The sequence below is a fragment of the Pelophylax lessonae genome, assembly GCF_965119305.1.
Source record: "Pelophylax lessonae genome assembly, chromosome: 2".
NCBI classification, from domain to species: Eukaryota; Metazoa; Chordata; class Amphibia; order Anura; family Ranidae; genus Pelophylax; species Pelophylax lessonae.
The window spans coordinates 430,587,904-430,612,126 of record NC_138769.1 but is presented as its reverse complement, the minus strand read 5'-3'; the positions used below and the strand labels follow the sequence as shown (position 1 = coordinate 430,612,126).

The window sequence follows — 24,223 nt, the reverse complement described above, 5'->3', positions numbered from 1 at the left end:
GCTATAACTCACCATCTACTGTAAGCACAGTAAATGGTGTCTATCATCCTACGTACAGTTTGAGGAGCCTAGGCTACAACTGAAGCTCTCTGCTTAGTACATAGCACAAACAGGTGAAAAAGAGTACAAAAAGGCAGAGTAATCCCCTCCATACATTCCTGAGCATAGACATAGCTATAAATCAGCCTCTACCACACAGACATAAACAGCAGATGGTGTCTATCATTCTACACACACATATTGGTGAGCCTAGGCTACAAATGATGATTTCTACTTAGTACATAGCACAAACAGGTAGCAAGGCAATACAAAAAGGCAGAGCAATATCCTCCATACATTCCTGAGCATAGACATGGCTATAAATCACCCTGTACTGTAAGCACAGTAGATGGTGTCTACCATCCTACATACATGGTGCTGAGCCTAGGCTACAACTGATGCTCTCTGTTTAGTACATAGCAAAAACAGGTAGAAAGACCATGCAAAAAGGCAAAGGAATCTCCTCCATACATTCCTGACCATAGACAAGGCTATCAATCCCACTCTGCTGTAAGCACAGTAGATGGTGTCTATGATCCTACATGCATTTTGAGGAGCCTAGGCTACAGCTGACACTCTCTGTTTAGTACATAGCACAAACAGGTAAAAACAATACAAAAAGGCAGAGGAATCTCCTCCACACATTCCTGACCATAGACAAGGCTATCAATCCCCCACTGCTGTAAGTACAGTAAATAGTGTCTATGATCCTACATACATCGTGCTGAGCCTAGGCTACAACTGACATTCTCTGCTTAGTACATAGCACAAACAGGTAGAAAGTAATAAAGCAGAGGAATCTCCTCCATACATTCCTGACCATAGACAAGGCTATCAATCCCATTCTGCTGTAAGTACAGTAGATGGTGTCTATCATCTGACATACATGTTCAGGAGCCTAGGCTACAGCTGACACTCTTTGCTTAGTTAGTACATAGCACAAACAGGTAGAAAGACAATAGAAAAAGGCAGAGAAATCACCTCCATACATTCCTGAGCATAGACATAACTATAAATCACCCTCTACCACACAGACATAAACAGCAGATGGTGTCTATCATCGCACATACATCCTAGCCTAGGCTTCAACCGATGCTCTCTGCTTAGTACATAGCACAGACAGCTAGAAAGAGTACAAACAGGAATCTCCTCCGTACATTATTGACCATAGACAATCTATACATCCCCTGTACTATAGGCACAGTCAGCAGATGATTCTTCATACATCACGCTGAGCCTAGGCTACCACTGACGCTCGCCCGCCGATCCTTCGCTTCCTAAAAAGGACAGAGCCGGCTTTCTATGATCTATAAGTTTCAGAGCCCCGCAATGTGAAATAACCGGAGAGTGACTTACCGCATAGCACAGCCTCCGCTCACAGAACACCGAATCTCCGAACATTGTACACAGCGATCAATCCGGGCTACAAGGCGACCTCTCCTCTCCTATATTACATAGGGGACACACTGCATCCACATCATGGCGATCCCTTCATACACCAAACTATCCTCCACTCATTCACCATCAATCTTCCCTGTCTCCCCATGAGTCGGAGCCTGGAGTCCGGGGGAGGGCGGGGCATGGCAGGAGGAGGGGGACACTGCCCCGCCCACACCTAATACACCGGCTACTTATCATGTACGCTCAGTGGATGGGAAGGGAGCAGCAACAAGTGCTCAGCGCTCTCTGTCTATGCTACATAGTACAGCTCCGATCATACATGGAGCACACTGTCCGCATATAGGGGGGGACACCCCCGCACCCCCCCCCCCTACACTCAGTATGGGGACACTAAACTCTGCATTCTATGCAGGTAATACTCTCAGCCTCCTAATCCCCTCATTTATCTGCTGTCATCCGACTTTGTGTTAAAGTGCTTGTAAAGGAAATGTGTTTTCTTTAACCATTTCACCCCTGGAAAATCTACCCAGTGGTGGGATTCAAAAATTTTAGTAACCAGTTCCGACTTTCCCAGCAGAATGACCAGCGTGCCCCCTTTAAATGCACAGTAACCAGCGTGCCCCCCTTTCAATGCAGAGAGACCAGCATGCCCCCTTTCAATGCACAGTGACCAGCGTGCCCCCTTTAAATGCACAGTAACCAGCGTGCCCCCTTTCAATGCACAGAGACCAGCGTGCCCCCTTTCAATGCAGAGAGACCAGCATGCCCCCAATGATTGCAGAGTGCCAGCCACACATTGCCCCCAATGATTGCAGAGTGCCAGCCACACATTGCCCCCAATGATTGCAGAGTGCCAGCCACACATTCCCCCCAATGATTGCAGAGTGCCAGCCACACATTGCCCCCAATGATTGCAGAGTGCCAGCCACACATTGCCCCCAATGATTGCAGAGTGCCAGCCACACATTGCCCCCAATGATTGCAGAGTGCCAGCCACACATTCCCCCCAATGATTGCAGAGTGCCAGCCACACATTGCCCCCAATGATTGCAGAGTGCCAGCCACACATTCCCCCCAATGATTGCAGAGTGCCAGCCACACATTCCCCCCAATGATTGCAGAGTGCCAGCCACACATTGCCCCCAATGATTGCAGAGTGCCAACCACACATTCCCCCAATGATTGCAGAGTGCCAGCCACACATTCCCCCCAATGATTGCAGAGTGCCAGCCACACATTGCCCCCAATGATTGCAGAGTGCCAGCCACACATTGCCCCCAATGATTGCAGAGTGCCAGCCACACATTGCCCCCAATGATTGCAGAGTGCCAGCCACACATTGCCCCCAATGATTGCAGTGCCAGCGATCCCCCCGCACTTACCTCTCTCGCAGCTTCTCTTCAGTCCCCGGCTCCCCGCATCTCCGAGTCTTCAGTCCTCCCGCGGCGCCTCCTCCTCGTCCAATGGCACGGTGTTTGCCTTTCGGCCAATCAGGAAGCGGGAGGACCCGCTCCCTGATTGGCCAGGAGGAGGATTCGTGTGACAATAGCGAATTCTCATTCGCTATTGTCACAGAATGGGCGGGTCGGGGCGCGCTGCTCCGCTCCTTGGCCGCCACGTCTGCAGCTGCGCGGTCCGAGCGCGGGACATTCAATTGTACTGCGCTCGGACGCGCAGAGGGATTCAGCCGGTTCTGCGAACTCGCAGAACGTTAGTAACCGGTTCTATGGAACCGGTGCGAACCGGCTGAATCCCACCACTGAATCTACCCCCCCCCCCCCCAAGCCTATTCTGACACTTCGCTCCTACATGTAAAAAACTACTTTTTTTTTTTGATAAAAAATTACTTAAAACTAGGGATCGACCGATTATCGGCAAAGCTGATATATCGGGGGTCGATATGCACTTTCCCCGATATATCGGAATCGGTCCCGGAGGTTACCGATATTTCAGGAAAGTGCTGTACCGGAGTGATGCCTGCAGCTAGAGGCATCACCCCGGTACCAGCGGCCATAGCCGATGGTCGGCTGTCTTGTAATGACAACCGATGCAGCTGAGAAGCCGCTCAGCTGTCATTACAAGGAGCGGGAGGGGACGCCCCCCCCCTCCCGCCTTCTTCCGCGGCTCGCCCAGGTCTCCCGTCCCACCAGGAGACCCGGGCAAACAGACTGCACGGCCACCGAAGAGAAGACCCGATCAAAGCCGCATTCGACTATGAACGGGTCTCCAGGGGAGGACTGGGCCAGGGGGCAGGGGGGCAATTGCCCCCTGGGCCACTCTGATAAAAAGGCCCGTAAAAAGGCTGCACTGCTTCTGCCACAGACTAGCCTAAAGGATTCCTGGCGAAGAGAAGAAAAAGTCTCCACCGCTGACCTACTGAGTGTGGGTTGAAGACAAGAACAAAGCGCATGCCACCCCCTGCTTAACGTCCAGGCCACTTTTTTCAACTTGGCACTGTGCGACTTTAACTGACATTTGCGCGGTCATGCAACGTCCTTTTTTTCCCACAAACAGAGCTTTTTTTTACATTTTCTACTTTGACAGTTAAAAAATATCCAATATATTCAATTTTTGTCATATATTTAGGCCAAAATGTATTTAGCTACATGTCTTTGACAAAAAATTCTCAATGAGCGTATTTTTAACCACTTTAGGACCGGAAGATTTTACCCCATTCCTGACCAGGCTATATTTTGCGATTCGGCACTGCATTACTTTAAAGGATAATTGCGCAGTCGTGCGACGCTGTACCCAAATGAAATTTATGTCCTTTTCTCCCCTATAAATAGCAAATAGAGATTTCTTTTGGGGGTATTTGATCACCTGTGTGGTTTTTAATTTTTGAAAAAAAGAGCGACAATTTTGAAAAAAAAAAACAATATTTTTCACATTCTGATACATAACATTCCCAAAAAAAATTTACAAATCAAAATTTTTTAACATTTTAGGCCGATTTGTTTTCTGCTAAATATTTTTGGTAAAAACAATCACAATAAGCGTATTTTGATTGGTTTGCGCAAAGGTTATTGCGTTTACTAACTACAGGAAAGATTTGCCATTTTTATTGTTTATTTATTTTTTTTACTAGTAATGGCGGCGATTTTTTTTGCGGGACTGCGACATTGCGGCGGACAGATCGGACCCCTAACTGACATTTTTGACACTTTTGGGGGGACCAGTGACATTACTACAGTAATCAGTGCTATAAATATGCACTGTTACTGTAATAATGACACTGGCAGGGAAGGAGTTAACACTGTTGGTGATCAAGGGGTTAAATGTGTGCCTCATGCTTACTAACGTGTGTGGGGGGAGTCGATTGTGTGACACAGACACAGATCGCAGGTTCAGCTATGCTGAATCCTGTGATCTGTCCCTGTCTGTCACATAGGAGATCCGCCCGCTTTGTTTACACAAGAGGGCGGATTTCCTCACTCTTTCCCCAGACCAAAGGGCCTGGTATAGATCTGGTGGAAGATCCCATGCCGTTTTATTTTTTTTAATTTTGTGGGGTTCCCCTTCAAGATCCTCAGAGCACAAGTCGCATGCCACAAGTCGGGTAATGATGATCCAACTTGGATGCAACTTCTATTCGCATCAATAAACTGAAAGTTGGATCAGTTAATATGGCTCTCATAGGAAACCCTTCATTTTGACATGCCAAAAATAAAAACGCTTGACGTGGTTCAATGCTGTATCTAGCATTAGGCTGCGTTTAGCGGCGTCAGACGTTTTTACAGCTGTAACGCTGGTCTTCAGAGCTCGTTGGATTCTATATGCAGCTTGAAAACGCCTATGCAACTTATACCTCCTAAAAGCCTATGTGTGCATGAGGCCATAGAATAACATTGAGAGGTGTTTTGAGCTGCAAAAAAAAAAGTCTGATGCTGGTAAAACGCCCTGTGTGCATGACGTCCCCAAACATTTGATTGACTTTTGTCAACAGAACATGTTAGAAAAATGTTGTCGATCAGCTGCTGCAACTAATCAGAATTCCTCCATCCACATTGTTTGTGTGGATGGAGGAACCTGTAATCTTTTTTTTTACAGCCTACTTGTTAAACAAAAAAAAAAAACTAACTGTGTATGTGTAACTTTAGAAATGATTTCATGAAAACCAGATTACAGGACCATTAAGTAGTGGATGTGTATGGGTTGGTTGGGACTTATGGACACAGGACGTTTTGCCATCTCTCCTAGACACCTATGCTCCTGGCAGCAGCGTTTTAGCAGAAAAAACGCCTGACGCTTGTGAACACGTGTAACATGTTTAGATGCATCAAGCCCTAGGGCATTAATTCATTTAGGCCACTGAAATTAATTAACACTCAAGTGCTAAACACTCCTGGCATTCATTTGCATTTTGACTAAAACTTTGCTACTCCTGGACGCACTGGCATGGGGGTTTTTGTCTCTACCACTAAACTCCAATCTGTGCATGGACACATAGGCTAACATGCAGGCACGTTGAGAGGCAGGACAAAAAAAACACCATACACCCCTAACAGCCACATTAAATACGTCCAATGTGCATGAGGCCTCAAAATATTGTTTGGTGTAACTTTAAGGCTGGGTTCACATTTGTGGGAACCAGCAGGATTCCTGTACGGGTTCCCGCATCGCACCTCAATCGCCAGTGATTCAGACTGACATTTGGGAACAGCTGCGGGTTTCAATGTAAAGTTAATGACACCCCCAAATCGGTTCGCCCTCCCTTCAGTGACTGGGCCGCAGGGCAGTATTCCAATATGATAACAACCTCAAACACACCTCCAAGATGACCACTGCCTTGCTAAAGAAGCTGAGGGTAAAGGTGATGGACTGGCCAAGCATGTCTCCAGACCTAAACCCTATTGAGCATCTGAGGGGCATCCTCAAACAGAATGTAGAGGAGCGTAAGGTTTCTAACATCCACCAGCTCTGTGATCGTCATGGAGGAGTGGAAGAGGACTCCAGTGGAAACCTGTGAAGCTCTGGTGAACTCCATGCCTAAGAGGGTTAAGGTAGTGCTGGAAAATAATGGTGGACACACAAAATATTGACACTTTGGGCCCAATTTGGACATTTTCACTTAGGGGTGTACTCACTTTTGTTGCCAGCAGTTTAGACATTAATGGCTGCTGTGTTGATTTTTTTTGAGGGGACAGCAAATTTACACTGTTATACAAACTGTACACTCACTACTTTACATTGTAGCAAAGTTTCATTTCTTCAGTGTTGTCACATAAAAAGTTGTAATAATATATTTACAAAAATGTGAGGGGTGTACTCACTTTTGTGAGATACTGTAGCTAAGTACTGGGGGGGGGGGGGGGGGGCTGAAGGTTTTTTACCTTCATTATTAAAATGCATGAAGATAAAAATAAACCCTAAGCAGTGCTGTATTTTGGCCTAGGCCAACAAGGCCCAGGCCTAGGGCGGCACTTTGCAGGGGGCAGCAAAAAAGCTGCCCCCCCTCCACCTGAGACTCTATTGGCCTCTCTCTCCCTCACCCTTCTCTCTCTTCCAACCCCTGTCAACCCCCCCCCCCCCCTCGTGAGATCTCAGGGGTTCATCATGCTGGGACTTGTAGTCCTTCAATTTTGGAGGGAGTCACATCTGTTAAAAAAGGAGTGGGGCAAATTTACATAGAAGGGGGGGCGCTCAATTTTAGTCTTGCCTAGGGCAGCATAAAACCTAAATACACCACTGACCCTAAGCCTTTACAAACCCTTGAAGTCTAGGTATGATTTTTATTGTTTGGTTACATTGGTCCAGTTTGGATCAATGTACGGTAATTATGTATATCTCATACATGAGCGATCGCTGTGGACAATGACAATCACAGTAATCGCCGCTGTCTTCTAGGTCCTGTGCCAAGCAGCCATCCTTCTGTATAGTAACAACAGGAGGTCACTTGCTCAGCCCTGCCACCATTCACAGAACCTCTCTGCCCTCCACCTTCTCCACCTTGTCCTTTCAGAGAATTACTTGTATTCATTGTAAAAATTCTAGGGTATTCTGTAAATAGCAGCCTGGTTGAGTGTGCAACAACTTTTAGTTATTACGCAGATGGAAAGCCATTCAGCACAGGAACCAGACGATCGCTACTACAGTAATCTGCAGCTTCCACAGCGATCATTTCCTCAATATGGGTCCAAGCTGGACCAATGTAAGTATGTAGTAAAAATCATACCTGAAAGTAAAACAATAGCCAAACTTTTTTTTTTTTTTTTTTTTTTCATTTTGGATATAATAAGGGAGGGTTACAACCCCTGTCAGATTTTTTCTGCCATCTGTGTCCCATTGCAGAGATTTCCCTTCACTTCCTGTCCCATAGCCAAACAGGAAGTGAGAGGAAATCCCTGCAAATTTAAGGGAATTCCTTGGGGACCCCCAGCTTTCCAGAACTAGTGTCCCCATTAGAAGATTTCCCTTCTATTACTTTTCTGGGGACATCACAAAATTTTGTAATTTATTTTACTTTCACTTTCAATGATAATGGTAAACAGAACAAATAGGAAGGGTTGTATCTTCCTAATGGGGGGCACAGACAGCAATAAAAACTGACCGGTGTTCTAAACTCTCTGTCCACTATCTAAAACTAAAAAAAAAAAGTTTTGCCTTCAGTTCTACTTTAAATTCAACTTTAAATAATCTATATATATATATATATATGAAGCATACTGTATAGATGTAAATACTTTTACAAGTCGCTCTAGCATTCCATGTACACATAAAGATATAAAAACAGAATATAGAGGTTGGTACAGGCTGTCAATGCTGGCTTGACCTACCGCTACATGAAATTTCCTTGGTAATCAACTTTTCTCACTAACCAATAACCAACTAATCAATAACTATGCTGTTGGTTTACTTCCTTGATATTTTAAAAGTGCGTGACACAACATCATTATGAGGTCACACGGGTTTGCACAAATGCAATGGTATGCCCACTTGCTTAACCACTTTAGCTCCGGCAGGTTTTACCCCCTTAATGACCAGGCCATTTTTTGCGATTCGGCACAGCGTTATTTTAACTGGGTGAAACGACGTAGCTCTACGTCGCTCGCTCTCAGGAGGCTAGGGGGCGAGCGTGCCCAGCCAGTGGCGCACTCCCGCCCCCGCTTGTCAGCCGGGGAGCCAGTGCATGTGTCAGGTGGCTCCGATTGCCGTTTCCTGCTGAGAGAGAAAGACGGTCCGCTGATGTAAACACAGCCGTCCATCCTTCTCCCTGAAGTGATCACAGAGCTCATGTGATCCTGCTATATAGGATCCTATGTCTCTGTGATGACTTCACAAGTCCAACCCCCCACAGTTAGAATCACTCCCCTAGGGTCACATTTAACCCCTTGATCACCTATACTGTTAACCCCTTCCCTGCCAGTGTCATTATTACAGTAACAGTGCATATTTATAGCACTGATTACTGTAGTAATGTCACTGGTCCCCCCAAAAGTGTCCAAAATGTCAGTTAGGGGTCCGATCTGTCCGCTGCAATGTTGCAGTCCCGCAAAAAATCGCAGATTGCCGCCATTACTAGTAAAAAATAAAAAATAAAACAATAAAAATGACATAAATCTTTCCTGTAGTTAGTAGACGCAATAACTTTTGAGCAAACTAATCAAAATACACTTATTGCAATTTTTTGTTACCAAAAATATGTAGCAGAAAACAAATTGGCCTAAAATGTTAAAAAAATTTGATTTTTAATTTTTTTTTTTTTGGGAATGTTATATAGCAGAATGTCAAAATGACATTTTCAACTTTGTCTTTTAAAAAATATCCAATATACTCAATTTATGTCATATTTTTTGACCAAAATGTATTCAGCTACATGTCTTTGACAAAAAAAATTCAATGAGCGTATTTTTATTGGTTTGCGCAAAAGTTATAGCGTCTACAAATTTACGCAGCTTTAATTTCTGACTGCCTATCTCATTTCATGAAGTGCTAAAATGGCAGGGCAGTACAACCCCCCCCCCCCAAACTACCACTTTTTGGAAAGTAGACATCCTAAGGAATGTTCTGAGAGGCATGTTGAGCTCATTGAATATTTCATTTTTTTGTCACAGGTGTTTGAAAAATGACTAAAAAAAAAAAATTTTTTTTTTTCTTTTACACAAAGTTGTCATTGAAATGGTATATTGCTCACACATGCCATGGGTATATGTGTAATTACACCCCAAGATATATTCTGCTGCTTCTCCTGAGTACAGGGATACCACATATGTGAGACTTTTTGGGAGCCTAGCTGTGTACGGGAGCCCGAAAACAAATCACCACCATCAGAATTTCAAAGGGCGTACATTTTCATTGCATTTTCTCACTACCTATAACGGTTTAGGGGGCCCTGAAATGTCAAGATACCACAAAACCCCCCCAAATTACCCCATTTTGGAAAGTAGACACCCAAAGCTGTTTGCTGAGAGGCATGGTGAGTCCATGGAATATTTTATATTTTGCCACAAGTTTTGGGAAATTTAAAATTTTTTATTTTTTTTTTTTTTTTTTTTACACAACGTTGTCACTAAAAGATACATTTCTCACACATGCCATGGGTATATGTGAAATGACACCCCAAAATACATTCTAATGCTTCCCCTGAGTACAGGGATACCCCATGTGTGAGACTTTTTGGGAGCCTAGCTGTGTACAGGACCACGAAAACCAATCAACACTCTCAGGTTTTCTAATGGCGTAAAATGTGCATGTCACCTCCGCACTACCTGTCACAGTTTCGGAGGCCCTAAATTTCCAAGATAGCACAAACCCCCCCCCCCCCAAATGACCCCATTTTGGAAAGTAGACACCCCAAGCTATTTGCTAAGAGGCATGGTAAGTCCATGGAATATTTTATATTTTGCCACAAGTTCCGGGAAATATATATATATTTTTTTTTACACAAAGTTGTCAGTAAATGATATATTGCTCACACATGCCATGGGTATATGTGAAATGACACCCCAAAATACATTCTGCTGCTTCTCATGAGTACAGGGATACCCCATGTGTGAGACTTTTTTGCAGTCTAGCCGAGTACAGGACCCCGAAAATCAATCCCCACTTTCAGGCTTTCCAAGGGCGTAAATTGTTGATTTCACTCCTGACTACCTATCACAGTTTCGGAGGCCATGAAATGCCAAGACAGCACAAACCTCCCCCCAAATGACCCCTTTTTGGAAAGTAGACACCCTAAGCTGTTTGCAGAGAGGCATGTTTAGTGTTTTGCAGATCTCACTTTTTGTCACAAAGTTTTGGAAATTGAAAAAAAAAAAGGAAAAATAAATGCATTTTTCTGTTTTTTCTTTATTTTCCCAAAAAAAATGAGAGCTGCAAAATACTCACCATGCCTCTCAGCAAAAATATTGGAGTGTCTACTTTGCAAAATGGGGTCATTTGGGGGGGGGGGGGGGTTGTGACATCTTTGCATTTCATGGACTTCAAAAGTGAAAGCCAGAAGGTGCGGATTGGTTTTCCGGGTCCTGTACTCGGCTAGACTGACAAAAAGTCTCACACATGGGCTATCCCTGTACTCAGGAGAAGCAGCAGAATGTATTTTGGTGTGTCATTTCACATATACCCATGGCATGTGTGAGCATTATATCATTTACTGACAACTTTGTGTAAAAAAACAAAAAAAATAATAATAATTTCCCAAAACTTGTGGCAAAATATAAACTATTCCATGGACTCATTATGCCTCTCAGCTAATAGCTTGGAGTGTCTACTTTGCATAATGGGGTAATTTGGGGGGGGGGGGGGGTTTGTGCTATCTTGAAATTTCATAGCCTCTGAAACTGTGACAGGTAATGCAGTGGTAAAATCAGCAATTTACGCCATTAGAAAACCTGAAGATGGGGATTGGGTTTCGGGGTCGCGTACACAGCTAGGCTCCCAAAAAAAAAGTCTCACACATGTGGAATCTCTGTACTCAGGAGAATCAGCAGAATGTATTTTGGGGTGTCATTTCACATATACCCATGGCATGTGTGAGCAATATATCATTTAGTGACAACTTTGTGTAAAAAAACAACAACAAAAAAAAGAAATAATCATTTTCCCGAAACTTGTGGCAACATATAAAATATTCCATGGACTCACCATGCCTCTCAGCAAATATCTTAGAGTGTCTACTTTGCAAAATGGGGTCATTTGGGGGGGGGGGGGGTTTGTGCTATCTTGAAATTTCAGGGCCTCTGAAACTGTGACAGGTAGTGCAGTGGTAAAATCAGCAATTTACGCCATTAGAAAACCTGAAGATGGGGATTGGTTTTCGGGGTCGCGTACACAGCTAGGCTCCCAAAAAGTCTCACACATGTGGTATCCCTGTACTCAGGAGAAGCAGCAGAATGTATTTTGGGGTGTCATTTCACATATTCCCATGGCATGTGTGAGCAATATATCATTTAGTGACAACTTTCTGTAAAAAAAAAAAAAACAAAAAAAACAAAACAAATTGTCATCTTCCCGAAACTTAGGGCAACATTTAAAATACTCCATGGACTCAATACGCCTCTCAGCAAATAGGTTTGGGTGTCTACTTTTCAAAAAGGGGTCATTTGGGGGGTGTTTGAACAGTCCCGGCATTTTATGCTCAATCTTATCCAGACATCACCCACTCTTCTAACCACTTGAAAACCAAGCCTTTTCTGTGCCTTTTTGTTTACATGAAAAAATATTTTTTTTTTACTAGAAAATTACTTTGAACCCCCAAACATTATATATTTCTTTAAAGCAAAGGCCCTATAGAATAAAATGGTGGATGTTGCAAATTTTTTTGTCACACGGTATTTGCGCACAGATTTTCCAAACACAAATTCTGCGAAAAAAATAATTTTTTTTTAAATTTATTGCACAAATACACTATATAATTCCAATTTGTTTGGTAAAATTTAAAAGATGATCTTATGCCGAGTACATAGATACCAAACATGACATGCTTTAAAAATTGCGCACGCCTGTGCAGCAGCAACAAACTACGTACATTTTTAAAAGCCTTTAAAAGTCTTTACAGATTACCACTTTAGACTTACAGAGGAGGTCTACTGCAAGAATTACTGCACTTGACCTGGCGTTCGTGGCGATACCTCACATGCATGCTGCAATTGCGGTTTACATATGACACTAGACCAACGCTTGCGTGCGCCATTGCGCGCAAGCACGGGGGGACAGGGGGGGCTTGATTTTTTTTTATTTTGCTTTTTTTATGTTATTTTGACACCTTTCCTTTAATCTTTTTTTTTTTTAATAATTTTTATTGTTATCACCTTGAATTTAAATATCTCCTATGAGAGCAATCTGTAGTGACAGGTACTCTTTTTTTAAAAAATTGGGGTCTTTTAGACTCTAGATCTCTCCTCTGACCTTAACGCATCTGACCACACCAAAATTGGTGTGATAAAATACTTTCCCAATGGCCCTGTTTATTTCTGGCGAAACAGAAGTCATGAAATGCTCGTAGCTTCCGGTATCTAAGGCCATAGAGATGATTGGAGCCATTCTCATCTCCATTTAGCTCTATGGTTAGATAATTGAACCACCGCCTGCACTCTCGGGTTAACCAGTGGGACAGAAGAGCCAGAGAAAAACCACGGAAGGAGGCGGAAGGCAGCGGTGGGGGGGGCCCTCCCACTGAATGTAAAAGCAGTCTAGCGGCCAATTATCCACTAGGATTGCTTTTACATGTAAGCCGACCGCTGGCTGTAAAAAACGATACCAAGATGATGCCTAAATCTGCATCATCATCCTGGTATAACCACTCAAAGTCCAGCAACGTACCAGTACATTGCTGGTCCTTGTTTGGCATATAGTGTAGGTTTTATTTTTTTTATCATGCAGCCTGTGGGCTGAACGAAAAAAAAGAGAACCTATCAGAAATCAGCACAGGAATATTGTGTAGTATTACCCATCATTGACCACCCAAACAACCACCCACTGAATTTAATGACGGGTATACACGACAATATTCCACGTATACCTAAATAGTATTTTAACTGCAGTTCTGAAATCAGAAAATCAACACAGCTGCTGCCAGCAAAGGTATCCATATATGCTGAGTGCCAACGCTGTTTGTGTCAGAATATATAAAATCAATGTGGCAGCCGACGAGTACCTGCAAGAGAAACAGGTTCACAAAAGAATGAAAAACAAACAAAGTACAGTAAAAGTACAGTAGGAAGAGTAGAAGAACATAAAAAAATGACTGACACAACAACTGTTTTTGGATTCTTTTATTTTTTCTAACTGTTTTTTTCTCTGAACTGCGATTTTCCAGCTTGGGTCTCTCAAAATGTCGATAGCCATCGAACATCTTTCGAGACCCTGTGTTTGTGTGCCCTACACTGTGTCATGCTGTACCCTACACTAAAACTCCACTAGTGTATGGTAGCGCTCAAAACATTCCCCGATGCAGAGACCAGATTGGTCAGGACATCTGGGACAATAAAAGTGGGTGTCACGCCAAAATCAGCGCCTGCTACAGACACAACATCTTCTTTGGGGGTGTTTTTGGGTAGGGGTACGCGGGAGGACATGTGGAAAATGTCTCTCATGCAGCCGGCTCACTGCATCTGGAAGGGGAAGTTGGTCAGGCATGCCTCCTGGGTACAGGTAGGCAAGGATGATCTCTTCCTGGAATTCCCGGAAGGATCCAGTTCATCCTGACGCCCTGTATAGGACAAAGGCGTTCAGCATAGCCAATTGGAATAAATAAACAGACATTTTTTTGTACCAGCGTCTGGCTTTACAGGCAACTAAATATGGTGCCAAAAGCTGGTCGTTAAGGTCCACCCCTCCCATATTAAGGTTATATTCGTGGACACAGAGGGGTTTCTCCATAACGCCAGTTGCCGTAGGAATTTGGATCGTCGTGTCTGCGTGAAGGGAGGACAGAACATAAACATCCCGTGTATCCCTCCACTTCACCGCAAGCAATTTGTCCGTTTTCAAGCAGGCTCTCGCCCCCCCGACTAAGATGGTAATTTACAAGCCGTTGGGGGAAGCCCCAGCAATTAGGTCGCACGGTGCCACAAGCGCTAATTTGTAATTTGAGCAGGTGACTAAATAGTGGCACACTTGTGTAGAAGTTGTCCACGTACAAATGGTACCCCTTTCCGGATAAGGGTGACACCAAGTCCCAAACTATCTTGCCGCTGCTCCCTATGTAGTATGGGCAGTTCGGGGGCTCCACAGTGCTATCTTTTCCCTCATAGACCCGGAAACTAACTGCATAGCCTGTGGCCCTGTCACACAGTTTATACAGCTTGACCCCGTACTTGGCACGCTTGCTGGGGGGGTACTGTTTCATAGCAAGGCAGCCAGTAAATTTAATCAGGGACTCGTCAACGCAGACAACTTGTTCGGGGGTGAACAAGGCTGCAAACCGCTGATTGAAGTGGTCTATGAGGGGCCACATTTCGTGGAGTTGATCATATGCAGGGTCTCCCCCGATGGAGTGCCTCGCCGAAGTGCATGCACATATGGTGAAGTGCGCTAGTGGACCAATATAGCCGCAATTCACTCTGTTTGGTTATGCCCATGTTCAGGGATTTTCATGGCCTGGCAAGGGGCGAATTTGGGTTGGCGGCGATAAATTGTTGTGCGTATAAATTTAAATGATCCATAATAGATCTGAAAAGATCTTCCGTGAAGAACAGCTCAAAAAAGTTCAGGGGCGTAAAACCAGCTGTCTCCACGTGGATTCCAGGTTGGGCAGTAAATGGGGGAAGTACTGGCGCTGTAGAATCAGTGGGTTGCCAATTGGGATATACCAGCGCATCAGGGAGGGCACTATGGGCTCTACGGGCCTGTCTTCGAATATGCGGTGGCTGTGGGCCACTACTCGTGCGTGCTAGCCACCGCACCAGCTTCAACTGCACTTATGGGACTCGCCACCTCACCAAGTGTTACTGCAGTGCTGGTTGTACTAGGTCCAGGGTGTACTAGGCCGCTGGTGCTTGCCAGGTCACCAGAAGGATGAGCGGCCGGAGTAACGACACTCTGCTCCATACGAGCACCGTGCGATTCCTGCATCTCAACAACTCCAGAATGGGGTCGGGTACGAATGGGTCTAACAGGGACCCATCCGTCATCGGAGCTATCTGTCAGGGAGCCGCTGCTGTCATCAGGTTCGTATACTGACACTAATTCTGCCAGTGTAGCTTCCCCATCGCTATCATCTGACACGGCCAGTATACTATAAGCCTCTTCACCACTGTACCAACGTTTGGTCATTTTGGTAACTAAATTTACCGGTACAGTAGTGTTGACTCACAGGTAATAAAAGCACCTGGTTGTCAAGGACTATTTCAAGTGCTACCAAAAAAAACTGCTAATGCTAGCAGGGATCAGGCCTGACTCTGCTAACACAGCGGTTTTGTGTGTTGTGTTTTTTTGTAAGTGACAGGAATCTATTGATTACTACACTTGCCTGGGTGGGGTGGGCTGAGCAGAGGGGTTAAACGCAGGCGCTGGCAGGAATCAGTGCTGACCGTGCAAACACCGCGTTTTGGGAACCCTAAACTATGGGGACGCTAGTATACTTCTGATCAGATCAGATATTTCTCTGTTCAAACACTATACTAGTAATGGAAGTGTATGTGTGCGTATGTGTGTGTGTGTGTGCGTGTGTGTGTGTGTGGTAATCAAGGGGTTATTTCTAACTATGCGCCGGGGATCTGCGCTATCTTAGACTCACGCTAACACTAGCTAATGTCACCTGTGTCACTAATAATAGTGATCAGAAAAAAAACTTTACACTATAAAAGTGACACTGTGACAGGGCAATGAAGGGGTTAACTGGGGGGTGATCAGGGGGGATCAGGGGGTTAAATCTTTATTGGGGGGGTGGCGGGGACCCTAAACCTCCTTTGGGATAGAAACTAACTCGCTTGCGCAAACTCAAGTCACAATCACACTAATACAAAATACAGTAAAAACAGTATATTACATGTGTATTAGTGTGCAATGTGACAGGGGGGAAGGGGTTAACTGGATGTGATCAGGAGGGATCAGGGGGTTAAATCTTTATTGGGAGGGGGTGGCGGGTATCCTGAGGATAAAAGGAATGGCGGCAAGCGCTAAACCTGGTCACAAGTCACACTTATACGGGTATATAGAAAATGCTATATACTGTATACAGTGTTTGTTGTGACAGGGGGTGTAGGGGTGATCAGGGGGGGTCAGGGGGTTAAATCTTTATTGGGGGGGTGGCGGGGACCCTAAACCTCCTTGGGACAGAAACTAACTTGCTAGCGCTAATTCAGGTCACAAACACACTAATACAAAATACAGAAAAAACAATATATTACATTTGTATTAGTGTGCAATGTGACGGGGGGGGGGAGGGGTTAACTGTGGGTGATCAGGGGGGGATCAGGGGGTTAAATCTTTATTGGGGGGGTGGTGGTGGGTATTTTAAGTAAAAAAGGGGGGGCCGCAAGCGCTACACCTGGTCACAAATAACACTTATACAGTTATATGGGAAAATGCTATATGCTGTATACAGTGTGTGTGTTGTGACAGGGGGTGTAGGGGTTAACTTGGGGGGGGGCGATCGGGGGTTAAATGTGCCTATCTAAGTGTATGTGAGTGTGCTTGGTGCAGTACTTACAGTTAGATGTGCTCTCCTCTTGAAATGAATCCAAAAAGGATCATGGGAGGGGAGAGCACATGCTTGGAGCATGGATTACATTACACAGGCTCAGCATGGATTCTGATTGGGCAGGACCGATCTACAGGTCCAGGCCAAAAATCATTGGCCTGGACCTGATGACTGATCGGTTCTGAACCCAATCAAGCCATCGGTGTCGGGGGGCGCGCGGGAGCGCGCACCAGACCGGCGGGAAGTAGCGACGTAGTACTACGTCACTTTGCCTGGCCGGGGGTGACCGCCGCAGTTAATAGTCGTGCGGCGGTCGGCAAGTGGTTAAGACAAGGAGTATTAATCTTTAATAGATAGAACTCAGAAAACCAATAAACATTGACTTTAATGGGAATAACACTTTATAGTAAGCTGTTAGCAAGTTGTGCAATAGTAGCAACAGTATGTAGAATGTCCATGTATTTCAACGCTGAGAACATTTTCTACAAGAGGAACTTTATAAGAAGTTGTAATAAACATTTCTTCTTTCGGGCATTTAAGGTTTAGCTTCAAACTCTCGATTGAGGATTATTTTGCAGGATATTCAGCTGGTTTATCTCTTTAAACTGGCAAAGTCAAGTTTGTCAGACTTTATTAATAGATGTCATAACATTTGTTTTACCATACTATTAGGTTTCTCTCCTTGCAGGATAGACTGTTCTTGATTACAATAGGCTCCAACATGCTTGTGGAAATAAATAGATTTATTCTAAACTTTTTCAATCTGTTGCACAGCTGCACTGTCAAATAAAACCTATCCACTCCCTGACTCTGCTGCCAAATATTAAAAGTAGGAGAGGAACTGATGGGAAATCTTTCCGATGGTGACACAGATACAAACACTTATTGGAATGAGGAAGGATTATGGCCTCATTTATAAGTCTTCTCCTCAGTCTTTACAAAAGAATTGGGGGGATACAGTAACCTAGACTGTAATGTTCAAGTTAATAACACACCTCAGGAAGCACCCTCATGGTTAACAAAAGACAGACTCAGAACTAGACTTGAAAAACTTAAAGCGGAGTTCCGGGCACAAAAACGATATTTTTTTTTGTGCCCCTCCGCTAGGAATGCCTCACCTGAAAAGGAATTGGATAGTTATTTATTTATTTATTTTTTTACTTACCTTGCAATTGAAGATCAAAGATACTCACCTCAGAGTACTTCCTCCCTCGGAGCCGCGGCTCACCCCGTCACTTCCTGCCTCCCTATGATTCCTGGGAGCTGAACGTCCCTGCTCGTCATTTCCGGGCGACGCCGCATTCCCCTGCTAAACAGCTTCTGGGCATGCCCAGAAGCTGTGGAGGAATGCGGCACCGCGCCGGAAGTGACGAGAGGGGCCGGTGCGGCGCATTCTGGGACAAGAAGACGCGGAAGAAGACACAGAAGAGGACCGCGCCGGCTTCAGCTGCCCACAAGAGAGATGGAAACGCTGTGGAAGAAATTTTCTAAGTAAGTATTTCTTCTAAAAGGTAAGTGTCGAACCGGGACAGATCAGAGGCTAGCCATTGTGGAATGTGCTAGCCCTGACTGTCCCGGGGGTATGTTTATTAAAAAATGACATCTGGGGGGCGGAGCCGGCCGGCGAGAGAGATGGACGCTTAGCTACACAGCTCCTCGCTAAGCAGTCACACCGGAGCGAATCTACGAATCGAGGGTTAGATATTTCACATCCCACTTCCACTCCACGATGGCTGGACGTCAGCAGCACATACCGGGGAAGAGGAGGGGGAAGAATAAACCCGGTAAGCTGCTAAACTTCTTCCATCCCACGGGCGGGCCGCGCAGCCAAGATGGCGCCGGCTCTTCTAGTAGCGGTGCCTCGCTGCCCGCTCTGGCGGCCCCTGTTCGCACTGTACAGTCAGCCACAGAGGGAAGTGCTGCAGCGGATGCGGACTCACAGGGGGAGACACATATCACCTCTACCCCTCGCTCTCCCTGTGCCAGCCCCGCTAAATCTAAGATGAAACTGCAGCTTACAGATGAAGACAGGGCCTCAGGTGACGCAGTGGACGATACTTTAGAGTTTCATGACACCATCTCATCTTTCCCCACTAAAGGCCTACCTGTTATGGACTCCCTACTGAAAGACATGATGATGTCCCTCAGGAGCTCTATCCATGCGGACATGCTGCAGCTTATGTCCCAGTGCAACAGGGCTGTTAAGGCAGTAGACACAAGGGTGGAAAAAATCGAAAATAAGATGGGAGAATTTGCGGACACCTTTAATACTATGGTGGATGCCCACAACGAACACGACAATGATATCACATGGCTTAAATCGAAAGTTGCAGATCTTGAAGATCGATCACGACGCAACAACATAAAGATCAGGGGGATCCCTGAATCGGTTAAGGCTCAGGAACTAACAGACTATCTTACTTCACTGATGCAGGAAGTCCTCCCAGACGTCCCACTCTGTGACATGGCTATTGACCGCATACATAGGTTGCCTAAACCGCAACACATTGCCGCTTCACTGCCCCGGGACACCATTGCCCGGATTCATTTTTTTACAGTGAAGGAAAAATTTATGTCCTTGGTTCGGAGGGGTACAAATCTTCCACCTGCTTTAAACAACTTATCCTTCTATGCAGACCTCTCGGCTCATACAATGAATAGACGCCGCAACCTCTCAACTATCACTAAACCTCTTAGAAATCATCAGGTCACGTACCGTTGGAATTATCCCGCTACCTTGGTGGTTACTAGGGGGGACAGAGATTACCGGATTACTTCGCTGGATGATGGCATAGCACTGCTACAACGGTGGGGTTTCTTGGATCAAGAGGACCACCAGGCCCCAGCTGTGGAATGACTTTTCTTTTTATGTGTGCGGCCTCATCAAGTTTATTCCTCTACTGTGACCCTCCTAGTTATACGTTTTTACAACTACGAGGCTCCGAGTGACATGCTCGGCTAATGTTTGTTCTATTTGCACCCCCACCAAATGGTAAAGTGTACCGTGCAGACTCTCCAGTAGAGTCGTCCTTTTTTATTTTTCCTGATCTCTGCTGTTGCAGAGTGCCTATTCCCACGCACTTTTGCCTTGTCTTTTATTTTTTCTGTTTTATTTTAACTTTTTCTATCCAGATATACAACAACCTCCTGAACTGCCAAGCACTAACAACTCAAGACCTCCACCTTGATCTGTCTCACATCTACTTGCATCACTCCCGGGATCCTTCGGAGAGGGACTGCGACTTGGCAACTGGCGTGAACTCAGTGAGTGTACTTCAATACATCTACACATAACATTGCTCCTGATCTTCCCCACAAGATGTCTTTCCAATTGCTCTCTTTTAATGTCAATGGTCTTAATAGCCCCCACAAGAGACATATGCTTTGGAGGGAACTTAAAGCCCAGAATTGTGATGTGGTTGCCTTGCAGGAAACGCACTTCATGGCCCAAGCTCACCCACAACTCACATCAAAGCAATACCCTCACGCCTTTTACGCCAACAACCCCAAAAAGAGATGTGGAATGGCATTGCTCTTCAAAGATACTTTGGAATTTTCCCTGCTCTCGCAGTTTGCGGATCCTGAGGGCAGGTTCCTGGTGATATCGTGCACCATTAACAATTCATGATAGTGACAATCTATGCCCCCAATACCAGACAAATTATGTTTCTCAAACGCCTGTGGCAGCAACTACAACCTATGCTCAGGGGCCATGTGCTGCTATGTGGTGATTTTAACGCTGTCCCCAACTACCAATTGGATGTGTCCATGAACTATCCGAGGCGCCATCATCGTGCGGACTTGTCGGCATTTCTGGCATCTGGGGACTTGCACGATGTGTGGAGATGTTACAACTCCTCGGAAAGAGACTATTCTTACTATTCCAGGATCCATCATTCATACTCCAGAATTGACCTCTGCCTCACGGATAAATTTTTGCTACAAAGGGTCACACGCGCATCGGTGGGCACCATAACGTGGTCGGACCACGCCCCTGTTATTTTAACATTCGGGGACGTGCCCTACACCACCAGAGCAAACAGGTGGCGGTTTGATGCTAACCTCCTGACCAACCAGGAGGCATATGCGGAGACCCTCTCTAAATTGACTGCATTTTTTGTTATTAATGATACCCCTGGGATATGTCCATACACCGTATGTAATGCACATAAAGCTTTTCTACGTGGTCTGTTGATGGCTAGAGGGGCGAGGGTTCGGAGACAGAGGAGACAGAAATTGGATGACATTCTCACCTCTATCAAACATCTAGAACCTGAAAACAAATTGCTTCCATCCGCGGCTTGCGCGGAGAAGCTTTTCAAATGTCAATCTGAACTCCGGGTCCTTTTGATTGGTCAGCACACTAAAGCCATTGGGCGGCTCAAGGCCTCGCAGTACTCTCATGGCAATAAGGCTGGAAAGTTACTAGCTAACCAACTGAAAGCTAAGCTGAACAAACAGAAAATACCGTACATGCTCCACCATGCTACGGGAGAACGTCTGACCAATCCAAAGGATATAGCGGACGCCTTTAGCCAATACTATAGCTCCCTATACAACTTACGCGAGGACGTATCAACTCCACAACCCACTATATCAGACATCCAACAATTTCTGTCTTCCATCTCTCTTCCGAGTCTGTCGCCTGGGGATCTGGAAACCCTGAATGCCCCCTTCACTGATGCAGAGATTTTAAAAGCGGTTAAATCTCTCCCCAAGGGGAAATCCCCGGGTCCTGACGGATTCACTCCCGAGTACTACAGCCTGTTCGCAGATACCTTAGTTCCCTATGCTACAGGGGTATTCCAGAAGGCACTCGGTGGGGTCCCTTTTCCAGCTGAGATGCTAGAGGCCACAGTGATTACGCTACCGAAGCCGGGCAAGGAACCTAATAGACCACAACATTTTAGGCCCATATCACTATTAAACGTGGACTTAAAGGTCTACGCTAGAATTTTGGCTGACCGTATCTCTAGGTTCCTTCCTGGCCTAATTAAACCTGACCAAGTGGGCTTTGTTCTGGGGCGTCAAAAGCCACAGATGCGACTAGGAGATTAATTGGCCTAATCCATCGAGTCTCCACTCATAAGGTTCCCACGGTACTCCTGTCTTTGGATGCCGAAAAGGCCTTTGACTGGATTCACTGGGGCTACCTGAGGAGGGTTCTGGACAAATTTGGCCTTCGGGGAGCGATATCCCAGGCTATCATGGCCTTATATTCCTCCCCCTCGGCGAGGGTTTTCACTGAGGGCCTCTTTTCTGACAGTTTTGACATAACCAATGGCACACGTCAAGGGTGCCCACTGTCACCACTTATTTTTGCAATGCTCATGGAACCCCTCGCTGAGAGGGTTAGGTCCCACCCTGGGGTTACGGGCATATGTGTTGGAGGAACTCCTCATGTTATTTCATTGTTTGCTGACGACGTCATATTGACCTGCACAGACCCAGAGACATCATTGACACATGTTAGACGCATACTAGAGGAATTTCAGTCAGTTTCTTACTACAAGGTGAATGAGCTTAAATCTAATCTCCTTGGAGTAGCAGTGGACCCCAAGCTCCGAGCATGGCTCCGGAGCTTGGTACATTATCAATGGCAGGAAGAATCCATGGACTATTTGGGCATCAAACTGACTAACTCCACGACATCCCTGTTCAAGGCTAATTTTCTTCCCCTACTGACATCCACAACTCAGGACACTCTCAGACTCCAGAAGTTTTACCTTTCATGGTCGGGTAAAAATGCGGCCTTCAAGATGTTAATACTACCCAAAATATTGTACATTTTCCGAGCGTTACCTATGCAGATCCCAAATCACTTTTACAAAGCACTGCAGACACTACTCAGTAAATTTCTCTGGTCTGGTAAACCGCCTAGAACGCCACACAAAACTCTCACCAGACACGTCCTGGTGGGGGGTATGGGAGTTCCAGATGTAAAGGATTATCACATGGCGGCTATATTGGCACAGTCCAAGCACTGGTTCTCCACAGGACAGAACCTTTGTGGTGCTCTTTGGAGCATTCCTTTGAGCCACAGCCCTCTTTGAAGGACCTAATTTTGGCACTCCCCTTTATAGGGAAGTCGAGGATAATTAGCCACCCCACTATCTCGGCCACGATCCAAGCATGGACATTCTTTTATGCACACAGATCTAAGAGCGGAGATCAAACTTCAAACAATTCAACAGCAGGTGGCAATTATGGGAGGTATTCCGAGCATCTAGAATGTAACCCTGTTCTTTTTCCTTTTCTTTAAAAATATAATTCTTGGGCGTGTGCGACTCCAGGGGGCGGAAATGTTCCCATTTGGGTGCTTCCTGGGGTCTGCGCGTGTCTCGTGGTAACTGCAACTGATGGCGGGCAACGTGGGGTGGTATGGCTACTACCTCGCCTTGCTAGTCACCATTTTTCCATTGTTTTTCCCCTCCCCTTCTTTCTCTTTCTGTTTTTTTGTGTATGGTCTACTATGCAAATTTTCTGGAATGCATGGCAATCAAAGCCATATTACTGACAGTTGTGGTTAAAAATGTCTTCTACACTCTTTCTATCAATATGTTCACAAGTCAAATTTGTATGTTGTTTTGTACACCATGGTACTACATGTTTTGTACTTTCTTGAAAATCCAATAAAAATTATTTAAAAAAAAAAAAAAATTACATCTGTGCCGGGAACTCCCCTTTAACATAAATAAGTCACAGGGACCAGATGGCTTACACCTGAGGGTCCTTAAAGAACTCAGCCAGGTGATAGCCAGACCATTTTTCCTAATTTTTATGGATAGTCTTACTGACAGGAATGGCACCAGCTGATTGGAAAAAAGCCAAAGTGGTACCAATATTTTAAAAAAGGGCCAAGATATATCTCGGGAACTACAGGCCGGTTAGCCTGCAAGCTATTGGAGGGGATGATAAGGGACTATATACAAGACTTTAGTAATGAAAACGGTATCATTAGTAGTAATCAGCACGGATTCATAAAGAATCATTCTTGCCAGACCAATATATTAACCTTCTAAGAAGAAGTGAGCTTCCATCTAGATAAAGGAAGACCTGTGGATGTGGTGTATCTGGACTTAGCAAAGGCATTTGATACAGTTCTCCACAAACGCTTACTGTACAAACTAAGGAACGTAGGTATGGACTATAAGGTGAGTACCTGGATTGAAAACTGGCTTCAGGGGTGAGTCCAAAGGG

At 45.2% G+C, this 24,223-nt stretch overlaps 1 protein-coding gene across 2 annotated transcripts in view; it reads right to left on the bottom strand.

Annotated features, from left to right (window-relative positions):
* The window catches only part of ARHGAP6 (Rho GTPase activating protein 6), a 788,712-nt gene that overhangs the window by 372,527 nt on the left and 391,962 nt on the right, over positions 1–24,223 (bottom strand). The window contains exon 1 of one of the 2 annotated variants that reach the window (XM_082245537.1): positions 1,396–1,486. The exons of the other annotated variant lie outside the window; for it this stretch is intronic. Coding sequence (XP_082101663.1) covers positions 1,396–1,440 — 45 coding nt within the window. The 5' untranslated portion in view covers positions 1,441–1,486. Of the gene's footprint in view, positions 1–1,395; positions 1,487–24,223 lie in introns of those variants that run through there. 2 annotated transcript variants of the gene reach the window in all.